Below are 15,501 nucleotides of genomic sequence, written 5' to 3'. Positions count from 1 at the left end.
TCTCTGAAGGATCATGTGACCGTGAAGACTGGAGTAATGATGCTGAAAATTCAGCTTTGCATCACAGGAAGGAATTGGATTTTAAAGTAAAAATCTAATGGAAAAGTTATGTTTTACTGTTTTTGGTCCAATAAATGCAGCCTCGGTGAGCATAAGAGACGACTTTCAAAAAATCCTTCCAATCCCAAACATAAGTTTAAATATTCATTTAAAATGTATCAGTCCATAATTAACAAATACAACCACTTTACACATTTAAGATTTCAAACAACTTTATTTCACGCCATATAGATTATAAAAATGAGACCCTGGTAATAAACGAGCCTCTAGTCTATGCAATAGGACAAGACGAAACAAAACAGCTGAAGCTGAAGAGTTTGCAGATGGAACTTTCCATCCAGAGATAATGCCACTGAACTTAAATAAATAAACAATCAGCAAAATTGAAAAGAAATTATAAATACAGTAAACAGGGAGCGAGCAACTCTGGACTAGAATTTAATGCTAAGGCCTCAGACTAAACTAACACTTTTCTCCTGCTGTTATTCAAGGGTTAATCTCGGCTTTAAGAGCGTTGTCTGAACAAGTTAGTTAATGTTTATTTTATTTTATGTGTGTTTTAGCATTTAAGAAATGTAATGGTGTCTGTGTGTTCCGGTTCAACACATTGCCCTTCAACAAAAGTGCTATCGAAGATTAAAATAATTGTAATGTAATGTCACATTTAAAAGAACTTTAAATTCACCAAACTCGGGGCATGATGCTCTGGATGGAGCAGGTTTGTTGTTCATCATGTGGGCATTAATGCAGGCTGGCATGAGATGAGGTGCTTCTTGTGTGGTTGTGCGCTTTTTCTAGGTATGTCTCATTCTCGGCAGGTGTGTATGAGCACTGTGTTCTTACACTGCTGGCAGCGAACTGAGCAGCACCAGGAGAACTTACAGGAGCAGCGCTGCACCACCTCAGCCCGGCCTGCTCGGAAACCTGGGCCACAACATAACAGTTCACATCCATCTGGTGCCAACCGTGACGTTCCTAGGACGTGGAACAATAGGAAAGGATGAGTAAAGAGTGATGAAATGACATGTAAAACCAGGGAATTGATTAGAGAATTAATAATAAGAAATTTTATACTGATTATTTTAGTCGGTTATTTGGATTTTTACACTTTTACCATTACAACGTCGTCCTGCAGTGCCAGGAATGCCATTGTCTGGGTCTAAGCGGCAGAAATCTGGTGAAGAAGCCAAGTAGACAAGGTCCCGTGTGGCTGGTGGCTTCACTTGGGGGTCCCGTGGAAGGAGAGCTGTGCGAGAGCCCACGCGTGTCAGCCGTACCTAAGCAGAAAGTGTGGTCGTGACCCTTAAACTTGTCAATTTACATACACATATTTATGCTGCCTTCTACAGTACTACAATAGCAAAATTGTAATGCCGCATTGTATGTATCCTTCACAGAGAATGTGATCCCAGAATGCATTGCGACATACTCCAAAAAATCATCCAAGATGGTGGATTTCATTCAGTGCTTAGAAATATTGATGATAAATTATTCAAACTGGTAAAATGAACTATTTCACCCCTGTGAAACGTATTATTATGCTTCTTAGAATTTTGTGTCGTTAGCTTAGCAACATCCTAACACCAAACTCTACAGAGTGCAACAGTTGGATTTTGGACGTGAATTTTTGACAATAACTAAGAAACCTTTAAAACAGACCTACTGCGAGCTACGAGGTTGTTAATTGCCGTTATATGGTTTTGATGAAGCCATCAGCCCCACATTATTTCAACTAAATATTAAATAAGCATGTTTAACTGTGAAATGCTGATGACACTTATGATTCTGCAGGGAAATCTCCACCAATCAGAAAATTACACGTAAATCATGCCAAAAGAATTCTTCAGCGCAACCCACACCAATGAAGCACTGCAAATGAAGTAAACGAGTTAGTCTCCTTATGCATAAATATTTGTACGCATATGCATGTTTTGCAATAAACAAACTTTTTACATCTATTTATAATCAGCATTAAATCAATAGTTTTATATTTCTCCATTTTATTTGATTATGTAATTTACAGTGCAGTGCTATTTCCCTCATTAAAGCGTTAAGTACACAGTTTTTCCTTTGTCTTAGTGTCTGATTTTCAAAATAATTATTTGCTTCAAATCGAAGTTTGTAGTGTTGTGATTCACCTGGTTGATTAGAGCCTGAAACCAAGGCCGCTAAAAAAGCGACTGATCACTATTGCACCCTATTGAAACTGTAAAACTTAAGTGTATAGTGCTATTTGTATGCAGTTTCTACCTTAGCAAAGCATTCCAAAAAAGCAATCACTTATGAGTTTCCGTCTCAGTTAGGATTCTGCCTAAGAAGACAGCTATCTATGTAGGCAACAGTCAGTGAGGCAACTGGAACAGAGCCATTGTAACACATACCTCTGTGGCCCCATCAAAGCGTTCTTTTAGCACAGCACCGACCCGGCGGAACGGAGGCATCACCTTCCAGCAAGTTCTGAGCTCACAGGACCCCGAAACACCATGACACTTACACTCCACCTGCATGTTGTGGAGGATAGCCTGAACAAGGACAGAGAAAACCATAAAAACCAATACGCAGTTGGTGATAAGTTGTGATATCAATCAGTAAGTGAAACATCTTGCTTGCCTTCCGTCCTGCTTCGTTATTGTGAATGTTCATCAGCGGTCGCCCTGATGACATGCCTTTAGCTCTCTCTGGCTCGTCCACAAAGTTTTGAGAGAATGCAACGCCATAGGACAGATTATCAGAGCAACCTGACCACTGGAAACCTAAGGATGAGCAAGAGGCACATGTTTGGCATTTATTTTTTGTCAGTGTGAAATTGTTATTGACATGTTTTACAACTCACCTTCAGGACTGACCCCCCTGACCTTTCGGTCACAGCCGCACCTTTCCAGTTCTCCCCTGCTACAGCCCCGAGTCACAGCCACAGCAACTGCTGCCGATGAAAGAGCGTGGACAAAAGCCGCCTCACGGGTGCCTGAAGACAGCACATAAACTGAGCACGACTAAATGGGGTTGTCCTTTAAAGCTGAGTGTATTGATTGCATCTTGTGAAATTAATATAATAAGAATGTGGATAAATAGTGAATAATTTAATAAAAGAATTTACAGTGGTTCTCAACTTTCTTTACTTGAAGGCCACCCTCTATCCAACACTAATCATAAACTAACACCATACTGTATATATAAATGTACTGTATGTATATATATATATATATATATATATATAATATATATATTTAATTAGTATTATTAGTATTTTATAAATACCAATATATATATATATATATATATATATATATATATATATACAGGTCCTTCTCAAAAAATTAGCATATTGTGATAAAGTTCATTATTTTCCATAATGTAATGATAAAAATTAAACTTTCATATATTTTAGATTCATTGCACACCAACTGAAATATTTCAGGTCTTTTATTGTTTTAATACTTATGATTTTGGCATACAGCTCATGAAAACCCCAAATTCCTATCTCAAAAAATTAGCATATTTCATCCGACCAATAAAAGAAGTGTTTTAAATACAAAAAAAGTCAACCTTCAAATAATTATGTTCAGTTATGCACTCAATACTTGGTCGGGAATCCTTTTGCAGAAATGACTGCTTCAATGCGGCGTGGCATGGAGGCAATCAGCCTGTGGCACTGCTGAGGTGTTATGGAGGCCCAGGATGCTTCGATAGCGGGCTTAAGCTCATCCAGAGTGTTGGGTCTTGCGTCTCTCAACTTTCTCTTCACAATATCCCACAGATTCTCTATGGGGTTCAGGTCAGGAGAGTTGGCAGGCCAATTGAGCACAGTAATAACATGGTCAGTAAACCATTTACCAGTGGTTTTGGCACTGTGAGCAGGTGCCAGGTCGTGCTGAAAAATGAAATCTTCATCTCCATAAAGCTTTTCAGCAGATGGAAGCATGAAGTGCTCCAAAATCTCCTGATAGCTAGCTGCATTGACCCTGCCCTTGATAAAACACAGCGGACCAACACCAGCAGCTGACTGTGGGTACTTGAAACTGGACTTCAGGCATTTTGGCATTTCCTTCTCCCCAGTCTACCTCCAAACTCTGGCACCTTGATTTCCAAATGACATGCAAAATTTGCTTTCATCCGAAAAAAGTACTTTGGACCACTGAGCAACAGTCCAGTGCTGCTTCTCTGTAGCCCAGGTCAGGCGCTTCTGCCGCTGTTTCTGGTTCGAAAGTGGCTGGACCTGGGGAATATGGCACCTGTAGCCCATCTGGATGTTTCTACTCCAGACTCAGTCCACTGCTTCCGCAGGTCCCCCAAGATCTGGAATCGGTCCTTCTCCACAATCTTCCTCAGGGTCCGGTCACCTCTTTTCGTTGTGCAGCGTTTTTTGCCACACTTTTTCCTTCCCACAGACTTCCCACTGAGGTGTCTTGATACAGCACTCTGGGAACAGCCTATTTGTTCAGAAATTTCTTTCTGTGTCTTACCCTCTTGCTTGAGGGTGTCAATGATGGACTTCTGGACAGCAGTCAGGTCGGCAGTCTTACCCATGATTGCGGTTTTGAGTAATGAAACAGGCTGGGAGTTTTTAAAAGCCTCAGGAATCTTTTGCAGGTGTTTAGAGTTAATTAGTTGATTCAGATGATTAGGTTAATAGCTCGTTTAGAGACCCTTTTCATGATATGCTAATTATTTGAGATAGGAATTTGGGGTTTTCATGAGCTGTATGCCAAAATCATCAGTATTAAAACAATAAAAGACCTGAAATATTTCAGTTGGTGTGCAATGAATCTAAAATATATGAAAGTTTAATTTTTATCATTACATTATGGAAAATAATGAACTTTATCACAAGATGCTAAATTTTTGAGAAGGACCTGTATATACACTGGTAGGCTATTTATAAAATAATAATAATTAAAAAAAATTTTTTTTTTACCAATAAACCATAGCTTGAGCCATGATGACAGCAAGGTTTTTGAAAGTTGTAGCATAAAATAATCCAATATGTTATATTCTGATATGTTGTGACATAATTGTTGTAACCTTGGTTCATGACTCGTCCAAACACATTGATCCCACGAGGAGTGGTGGAACAGTTCCAACGCCGGTTTCGGAACTGATGTTGGCACTGCAGTGGTTAAAATGGAACAAGTCAGAGTTAATATGTGCAGATATGAAACTGTTAAAGTTACATAAAGTTTAAAGATTAAAGGACAAGTTCGGTATTTTACACTTAAAGCTGTTTTAAGATAGTTTCTGATGAAATAGAACGGTTAAGATTGAAATTTGGACAAATGCTGCTGTCCCGAGAATTTTCGGTTTCTGTATTAGCACCCCCCCCCCACCTCCACAATGGTTTCATAGGGGCACTGGAACAATCATTCATAAAACGCATAAACTTTAGTTTACAAAGACATGAAACTTACCGAGTGTTCTGGGGTGTTCACTGATAAGTTCACACAAGGTGTGAGGGGTTTGGTGCTACCACAGAAACCGAAAATTCTTAGGGCAGCAGCATATACTGTGCATAATAGCATAATACAAATACTGTGTGTCTTGCATAAATGACAAAATCCTTTTAAAGGATACATTTTCTGTGTAGCTGGCACTATTGTTCAGTACTGGTCTGGCAGGCAGTATAATAGTCTTTTTGATGTTACAGGTTGATGTTAGTAAAATTTATAGAAGACAGAGAGGAAAAGCTTTACCATTTCCATAAAGTATCAGATGTCAGATGCCACTGCCTATTGGTCTCAAAGAGTTAAAAAAAGAAGGTGATTTTCACTTGCGCTACAATCATTGATTTGGAAATTCAAGAAAGAAACAAAGTTTTGAATGCTTTTTGAAACACATGATTTCACTTTCCAGGCAGGGAAGTTGCATGTTTTTGACATTTTCACATGTGAGTTCCACATGAAATATAGTAGCACAAGATTAAATGGAATGTTAATAAAGCTTTTTAATGTTAGCAACTTTTACTCTCTGGACAATATTTTTTTAAATGAGGCTATACGTAGCCTACTCTTCACTCGAATACATTTGTCAGAAATTGCAATTACTCGTTACATTTAGCATGGCATCCAACTTTTTCTGCAACAGTTTATTTCTGCTACATAAGAAGCGATATCACCATCTACTACAGGGCATTGAAGATACTTGAACTTGTGCTTTTTGCCCTTATTCATTCAAACTTGTCAACAAGGCTACTTTTCGTGAATGGCAGCAAATACGAGATGAGGACATGGATGTACCTGGTGATGAGGCCGAAACCCACCACGTACAGTGCAAGTAGGCTTTGACTATTCAATCTTACTTAACATTATTATAATAATTTGTTATATTGAAGACACGTTTGATGGATATTGGATATTGAAGGATATACCATGTTTGTAGATGTTAAAGAGGCTGCTGTGTCGACCTTGATTTATTGCAATATCAAGGTGTTCAGTAGCAGTTTTATTTTGATCTTAGAAATGATTAAATCAAGTCTAGTCCCTGGTGTTTCACAGAGCCTAGTCCCAGACTAAAAGGCAGGTTTGAGCTGTTTTAACTGAAAGCAATTTGCACTGACAAGATTGTCTCAAGATGCACACGAGCAATGTTTTTGTCACATTTATAAAGGCACATTTATAAAAACTACTTAAATGTCCTAATTGAACTAAAAACTAATCCTGGATTAATCTAAGCCCTGTCTGTGAAAATCAGGCCCAATATTTTTACTCAAGTATTGTAATTGGTGACTTGTAATAGAGTCATTTCCACTCTTTACACCTCTGGTTACAAGGAATAGACTGAACAAAATGGTCTATGTGAGTTTAATGACCTGTATTTTTTTTCTGGGACAATAACAGTAGAAATTTACAATACTTTTTGGTAGCCAGGTCTAAACCAAAACTGACGTTCCAAAATAAGAAATATTCTACAGAGTAAAAAGTGTGATAAAGGACCTTCTGTATGTATATTTTTGACATGATTTTTGAATGTTAGAATGTTCACAAAATTGTCATAGTGTTTCAGGCTCTCTCACCTCTTCAATGACCATCTCTGCAGCCTTTCGCACGGACTCCATGACCTCCCCCCGTGCCCGGCACACCCCAACTTGGCCTGGTGACAATCCTCTCAGACGGCCACATGGTTCGGCACCAGACACAGGACGCGAGCGTGGCAGACGTATCAGAGAACTACAGAGAGAGGTATAGCGTAGTAGAAGAACATGGAGAATCAATCGAACACAAAACAGAAAAATAGTGTCAGAGAAAAAGTTGGCATATTAATAAAAGTATGACAGTTTGTCAATGAACTTTGGGACAGTTAAAAAAACCCAAAAAAACAGGGAGAGGAAACGAACAGAAAAGAAACAAAGAAAGTGTGTGAGAAAGAAATATGTTACCATCTTTTACAAGTTATGGCATAACAAAAAAACAAATGCTTTCACACAAGCCAACATACAGCCAGTTGGTTGCCATGGTAAGGTGGGGTGCCCATAGCAACAGCAGGAGGAGTCGTCCCGTGAGAGTCACTGAGGAGACCGTTGGCATCAGATTGCCTGTCTGTCTGTCTACCTGTCTGTCTCTGAATTAGTGTTCAACTGTGATTCTTTCAGTTGTGCCTGTTACGTTGGGGTTGTTCCCCTCATCTGTCAAAATCAATAGAAAGGAAATTACATTACTGAATTGTTACATTATTACATTAGCTATATAATAAATAGAATTTGAAATGATTTGAACATGAACTGCTCATACATAATCACTGCTTTTATGCATATGCATGACTTGTATATTAATTTACAGATTATGTCTGGCATCAGAATATATTTAGATATTTTTACTGCTCACTGAGAATAATACAATCTATAGTAGGCAATTCAAATAATTCAAACAAAACAAATAGACAGCCTTCACAATGTATTAAAGAGAAGTTTCAAATGTGACATTTCTTATAAAATAAAAATGAATAATAAATAAATCTCAGTCAATCACTTCAAAAGACAAAGGATAAACTTTTACCACTTTGAGGTCCAAAAGGATAAAAAATATTCCTGTCGACGAACCGTTTAAATCGAGTTCCAGATCTGTCAATTATCCAAATTTATCACAAGCTTGATGATTGTAATTATTTCCACTTATGTTTTGAAGATAAAATGCCTCTAAGTTGTAATCTTATTGTCACACTGAGAGAGATATTCATCTTATGGCATTTTCATCCATGACAAAAAAAATCTATATCTATATCTCAATATCTCTTTGGTTGAGTAAAATAATCAGGACAGGAAAAATAAATGTATTAGTTGTATAGATAAATGATTAGAATCCTTTCATGAAATCCCATTTTCTTTGATGAACTAAAAAAGCTATAAAGAAAAAAAAATACAATTTCTATTTTTATCCTAAGAAAGCACTTCCATTCCCTTCAGACCTTTATTAGTATATGTGGGGGAAAAAAGTTTCCATTTCAGTAATCCAATTTGTCCACCAAAATGAGCAATTCCAAAGGTAAAACAAAACAGATAAGTGTGGATGAAGTGATGGTTGTGGGGTTATAAAGGAAGGATGAATAAAGGGTGGGAGGGTTGGAGACCTCAGAGAAGGGAGGGGTGAAGGTTTCGGCCATAGTACATTAACATTGAGGGATGAGCTTGCACTCATTGTCCAATTTACTCAGGACGTAATATGTGACCTCTGCTTAATGAGTCCCGCAGGATGGTGCCTTCAACTCGTGGGATAATACAAATGCTAACACACTCGACTGTGTGTTTGTATTTGTGTTGTGCGTCAAAAGAGGGCACCTGACCAAAAGTCTAGTGCCAAATCACTGTCAAAATGCATACATCTGCAGGTCTGTGTGTGTAAGAGTGTGTGTGTCTGTGTGTGTGAGAGAGAGAGAGAGAGAGAGAGAGAGAGAGAGAGAGAGAGAGAGAGAGGGAATTCCTTTTGTCAATGCATGTGACTTGAGCATCTGTTACCTAGTATCAGTGAAGGGTGCATCAGAAAATGTTGCCCTTAAATCCTGAGACTCTCACAAAAGAGCTGTGCGTGAAAGCCAGCGGAAATTGACAGAGAAATATGTGTCGTAACAATAAATAACCTGATAGATAGAACAGCAGAAGTGCTCAGACCTGTCCCGAAATGAGTCTGTGTGAACGTGTCTTACCTAATGTTTAATTTTCCCAAACTTTTGTTGCTCTTTTTACGAGTGTTCCCCCTCCCCCTTTCTTTCCTCCCTCTGCCCTGCTCCCTCTTTTTCTCTCTCTCCATATTGTCTTCGAAGAAGGGATGACATTTAGACAAGGAGAAGAAAACACAGTGCTGACAAATATTAGAACTGAGGCAAATAAATCACGAGAGAGAGAGAGAGAGAGAGAGAGAGAGAGAGAGAGAGAGAGAGAGAGAGAGAGAGAGAGAGAGAGAGAGAGAGAGAGAGAGAGAGAGAGAGAGAGAGAGAGAGAGAGAGAGAGAGAGAGAGAGAGAGAGAGAGAGAGAGCATTAGGACAAGATCTTGGATTTCAAGGATCTACTGTGGCCCCCAAAAGTACTTGGACACTTAAGTCACAGTTTAAAATGCAGTAGAAACAAAGGATTAAACCAAGTGGCATCTAACCTAAACCTAAACCTAAAAACTAAAAACATTTTTGCAAGTGCTTTAATTTGCTTGGTTTTGAGATGACGTTTAGTGGTTGTATATAGTCAGTTTCCCTCAGATAAACCTGGACATGTCCACTAACATTTGATAACCAGAAAGTGTCCAATTATTTTTTTGTCTTTTTAAAGAAATAAATCAAATAATTTACCTAACAAATGTCATTTACACATTTCTTTAAAATAAATGCCAATTGGTTTAGCATTTTATTAAATATATTTATAGCATACATTTTGTTATATTTTGCAAAAACATTCATAGTACTTTTGATAAACATTTAGTATATTGTAAAATGGAGCATTATTTTGCTTAAAAAAAGTATATCTCCATTAATGTTTTATATATTACATTGCATATATATGTTCATGTACAAAAAATGTAAGAGTTAATTTAATTTCTCAGTCAATATATATCTCTACAGTTGTAGTAGACTTTTTTTTTTTTTACATTTATTTACTTAAATACTCTAAGTCTGTTTTCACTGCTGAACTCTCCTGCACCCCAGCAAGCAAATAAATAACTGTGCCCTCTTACAGATTCACTGCCTTTCTCTCAATTTGAGCATTGCCCCCTATATCTCTCCCCTCCCTTGCACTTTTTCACCCCTCTTCTCGTTGTATTCTCTCTTTGTGTCCTGCCGTCCTTCGTAGTGACGTCTTGCACTGTCTCCCCCAGCAACACCATGGTGACTTGCACCCCCATGTCATGTCCGGCGCCTCTCTTCTCCTCATCTCTCCATCCGCTTACCGCTTGCTCATAAATAAAATCTCTTCTTTTTAAATCAAGTGTCCCGTCTGTCGGAATCTGTTTTACACGCTCATTTGAGATGTCACAGTGCTAATTGTGGCTGTTTTGTGTGATTTAACATGGGGTTCAGGTGAACACCTGTGCTGGACTGTGAATTACAGTTTAACAATTCTACACTGTTACTGATTATTTGAAAATATTATATATATATATATATATATATATATATATATATATATATATATTTACACAATTTATTTATATATATAAATCACAAAATATGTAAAATACAAATTATATATATAATTTTTATTTTACTTATTTTGTGATTTATATATATATACAGTATATATATTATATATCAATTATTTTTAAACAATTGCACTCATTCATTTTTAATATGAAATCCTTTAAAAACATACATATGAATCAATATATAAATTGAATTATACTGTATGTGTTTTTAAATTATTTAAAATGTAAAATGTAAATATATATACTATACTACACTATAGAAAGTTTATTAATACATATTTGAGTGATTCTGAGAACGTGAAGTTGATGAAAATTTTTTAAAATCGAATTGACTAAACATTCATATACAAATTATTATACCCCCAAAAGTACAATTTGTACAGAATTATTTTTATTCTTTATAACCTGTCACATCTCTACTGCAATCTTGGCCCATTCATGGCTTAAAAAAGCTTCCAGATACTGATAATCTTTGGTTTTTACATTACCACTGCTTTCTTCAAGTTCACCAAATATTTTCAATGAGATTTAAATCTGAAGAATTTAAAGGCCATGCAAGAACATTCTGATCCCTGAACTAAGCTTGAGTAGATTTGGATGAATACTTTGGGATGGCTGTCCTGCAGGAAAGTCCATCAAACATCCGGCTTCAGTCTCTGCACCAGAAGGCATCACCATCTTTGCCTAAATGGCTTGATACTTCATTGGATTCATGTTGTCTTTCATCCACTCAAGATCTCCACTTCCTACAACAGCAAAGCACCCCCATAACAAGACTGGACCACCTCCATGTTTGACCATGAAGATGTGTTCTTCTGCTCAGAAGCTTTGCCTTTTTTTGCACCAGATGCTGATCCATCACTCTATTAAACATTCCTCCGGGACTCCACAGGTGTATCCAAATGAATTTTAGCACATTCAAGTCGGCCTTTTTGTTCTTAGTCAAGAGTGCTTTCGGCAAGATATCCGAACATGAAGGCCATGCATCATGTCTATCGTTCTTAACTCTATATTGAAATGTTTTTTCCTCCATTCATCAGGTCATCTTACAAGTCTTTGGCAGTAAATTGAGGGTTTTTCTCAGTTGCTCTTATCAAACATTTTTCCCCCCTTAATGATATTGTGTTTTTCTTAAACTCCCTCAAACATTTTCTGGTACAACAAATTTTAAACGTCTGATAAGGCTGCCAGCTGTGTCTCTAGGAACTTTTAGTGTTTTAGAAATCTTCTTGTTGCCATAGACTTTCTAATGTAATAAAACAATCTTTAGCTTTTGTGAGAGCTAGTCTCTTTTGACTTGGCCATATCACTCAATTTTAGCACATGCATGGGCCAAATGTATGTGTAAAGCTCAGTTTTGTTCTAGAGTTCCCATGGTCTTAAAGGGTTAGTTCGCCCATTTAAGACATGAAGTTGTATGCAATCCTTACCAGCACTATAGTGTATACACACTGACCCACACATTGACAGCAGCGCGGATTGATAGAAACGGAAGGAAAATAGTGCCGCATTAAAACTGAGGTATGAATTTTGCCCGGCGTGTTTTTTGTGTGTTAAATTAATCAAGCTTTGAAACGCAAATCTTTTTTTCACGTAAAAACGCACAGTTTTGTGGCCCCGGAAAGTAGCCGGGATTACTTCATTCAAAAACTTCCAGCGGTCAGAACTCGGACCAGGGGGGTGACAACAGAGTGGGTCAGTGTGTATACACTATAGTGCTGGTAAGGATTGCATACAACTTCATGTCTTAAATGGGCGAACTAACCCTTTAATTGCGTTTTAACACAATTTTGTACCATGCATGACTTAAATACAGCATCATTAAAAAGGGGTTGAATAATCATGACAAAAAAATCATATAACTCAAAACTATTACATTATATACTGACATTATTCCTTTTAATTTGCAACTAGACTCTTACACATGCAATTTAAAAAAAAAACTGTATCTTTAGAAAAGCATACATTTGCAAATTATTACAGTCTCTGTGGGGTTGAAAAATTTTGATTGCAATTGTATGAATGAATATATATATTGTATATATACTGTACACATAGATACTAGTAGAACACGCTAGTAGATAAGATACATGCTAGTAGAACATTCACAACATGACAGCGCACAGTGATTATTATTGGATGGATTGTTGACCTCATTCTGGAATGCTTGCAGTGGGTTACTGCAGACCACTCAGTGAATATTATAGGATAGAAATGACAGCCCTCCAATCAGGCAATCCCTCCCATTCAACACATTATTCCATAGACTGGACACATTCAGTCAGTGAATGAATGAAAAAATTACATTCTATTAAGCATCACATGATTTAAAATTAAGGTGGCAGTAAATTATCTGTTCAGGTCTACAGGACTAAAAGTGAAATGTTCATGTTCTTTGTGCTTGCTGTTCACCAGTCTCATCCATCCATCTCACCACTGGATGTCCTCCCTGCTCCTTTGATTAGAGGAAGGTGATGTTAGAGTATATGTGCATGTTGCAGGATTGGTATTGGTTATCAACTGAAACAAGCATGCATTGTAGCAAATGTACACAGACACAGACACTTTGTTTTAACTGGGTCCGCAGTGTCAACATTCCCCTGACCTTCAAGAGAATATTATTGGATGGGGCGAAGTGTGGTGGGGGCTGGGGGGGCTTCATGGTGACCCCCACCCCCCAACCCCAGCATGGTTTGCCATGATTGGTGACTGTGGACAACCCCCCCCCCCCCCGCCCCACCCCGTCCCCCGTTCCCTGAATCTCCATGGTGACTGATCTACTTCAAGCAGCAGGGTGTGTATAAGCGTGTGTGTATCGTGTGTGTATTTAATGTATCTATTTATCTATCTATTTTGTTTATATAAATTTAATCGATCTATCTGCTACCATTTAAAAAACCCTTGGAGAACTCAAATTGAGCTCATAGTTTGAGCTTCTTGTCTGTGCAGTTCACTTTGCAGGTTTTTCATCTTGACAAAATGCATTTTTTTCATTGTTGATACTCCATAGTTCATAAATTCACGAGGATCTAAGCCAACAACACTGCCCTTAATCTGATCACATGTTGTATTTCCTCTGCTATATCAATATCAGACCCATGTGTTTCAGGATTAGGTTCAGTTCTATTGCATTTGTGCAAAAGTGGGAGAGGCAATGAAATCTTCATTTGTTTGTATTTGTGAATGGCAAGTTCCAGTTCCTCAAATGAGAAATGGTGTATAAATATTTATAGCGATGACTACTAGATATGTATATCCTTGTTGCAGGTTTAAAGTCAGCATGAAACAGAATCTCCGATGATGTGCATTCACACTACCAGCAATAAAGCGACAGGATCCCATTTATTTCAATGGAGAGCGGTTGAATTCCGGCGACACGAGCGACAGTGACAATTGGCGACCGGATGGGACGTGTCCAGCGACGCAACAATGTTGAGATATGTTCAACTTTATGCAAATGAAGAGCGACTTTCAGGAGCGACAGCCAATAGGAGAGAATTCAGTGGAGCGCACGTGATACGTCACTCTTCAGTGCCGAGTCCAACCGAGGCTAGATGAATGAGAACCTAATTTCAGCAGTCAGAAACTGTCCTATAATTTATGATATGTCTCCGTGTACATTTGGAGGTATTTGCCATGCTGACTCCGAGCCTGAATGGTTTCGTGAACCCAGACCGGCATTTGCCCTTTTGCTGCAATAGCCGCGATGGCAAAGAGCACTCGTTGTTTCCCGTTCATCTCTAATATTATATATTTTATGTACTGATTTGATTTTATATTTAGACTTTCCTTCCAAAATGTTTGTTTGTAGCGGCAATAAAACTGATTTGTTATCTACAACATGGGGTAACATCCGTGAATGTCACTCACAAACATTACTAACCAGAAATGGGAACGCCCACTAGTGACCTCACCACCAGCCACCGCCAACCGCACCGCCAGCAGCTGGCGACATGCAGTGACAAAGTCGCTTGTAGTGAGAATGCACATGTCTTTTCTTCCCTATTGGGACTTGATTTTGTCCAATTCATTAGATGATAGAATCATTATGGTTTGCTATTGCTCTGATCTCATGTGAGTGACAGTTTGTCCCGCCCTTGCACCAGTAAACACGTCATCAGAGAAGAGAAGTGTCGTTGCAAGTAGGAGAGGATGATATTTTGATTAAAAAGGATGAGGGCACATGAATTAAATAATAATAATGTGAACGGATACATGCAATATTACAGACAAAATAAGAATAGTCCATTCTGATTTCATGGTGACTTTAAATAGATCTACTTGGCCAAAACAAAACCAGTGATGAATGGATGAAAATATTACTTCTGCATTTCATTCCCTCTTACGGGAAGTCTTTTTGGCCTGTTGTAATGTGCAGGTAGCTGAAGTCAGCAAGTCACTGGAGTTCAGACAGTCCAAACGTGTCATTTTGGGATTGTCACGGCACATCCAATTCAGAAGAGTTAATGTTCATTTGACAATGCTTCCCACAGACTCATTACAGTGAGACTTCGGTCTGATATCTGATTAACAAAAAAGACTGCAGCACCTTGACATCTCATCACCTCTGAAGCTGCTGTGAAGCGTCACTCCTGTAGTGTGTGGTGTTTGACAGATAGCCGAAGCACACTTGTTAGCCCGTCTTCCAAATAGGTGTTCATATGTGTTTTTTGTCACTCGTGCACCAAAAACCCAGCCAGGTGGACAGACAGCCGCAGATTATTATGGTATGTCGCCAGCAGCCTGGGGTTTCCCTGGAGACCATGTGACTGGTGTTGTTTTTTTTCTTCCCTGTCTTTTAAGAGTTGTGTTTATTATGGGATG

The 15,501-nt window shown here is 38.2% G+C and overlaps 1 protein-coding gene across 1 annotated transcript; it reads right to left on the bottom strand.

The window, feature by feature from the left end:
- Positions 1 to 287: 287 nt before the first annotated feature.
- wnt4b (wingless-type MMTV integration site family, member 4b) lies at positions 288 to 7,577 on the bottom strand. The gene is made up of 8 exons (XM_077216279.1): positions 7,489 to 7,577; positions 7,067 to 7,220; positions 5,083 to 5,167; positions 2,894 to 3,025; positions 2,671 to 2,813; positions 2,442 to 2,582; positions 1,175 to 1,337; positions 288 to 1,035 (listed from the first exon to the last, which is right to left on the bottom strand). Exons 1-8 carry the CDS (start codon positions 7,575 to 7,577, stop codon positions 866 to 868), a joined length of 1,077 nt encoding a protein of 358 aa, XP_077072394.1. The 3' UTR covers positions 288 to 865.
- Positions 7,578 to 15,501: the final 7,924 nt, after the last annotated feature.

Source organism: Siphateles boraxobius, unplaced genomic scaffold (genome assembly GCF_051911475.1).
Source record: "Siphateles boraxobius isolate OS27281-9 unplaced genomic scaffold, OSU_SipBor_1 12, whole genome shotgun sequence".
Taxonomy (NCBI): domain Eukaryota; kingdom Metazoa; phylum Chordata; class Actinopteri; order Cypriniformes; family Leuciscidae; genus Siphateles; species Siphateles boraxobius.
The sequence above is the reverse complement of the archived record's forward strand: the minus strand, read 5'-3'. Positions and strand labels throughout refer to the sequence as shown.

What these genes read in the sequence shown, in the direction of transcription:
- wnt4b (XM_077216279.1), bottom strand. Translation starts at nt 7,577, where the DNA reads ATGCCAACGGTCTCCTCAGTGACTCTCACGGGACGACTCCTCCTGCTG. An exon ending in CAGAGATGGTCATTGAAGAG is followed by an intron (nt 5,168 to 7,066) that starts GTGAGAGAGCCT and finishes TAACCACTGCAG; the next exon opens with TGCCAACATCAGTTCCGAAA. An exon ending in TGGACGAGTCATGAACCAAG is followed by an intron (nt 3,026 to 5,082) that starts GTTACAACAATT and finishes TGCTGTCTTCAG; the next exon opens with GCACCCGTGAGGCGGCTTTT.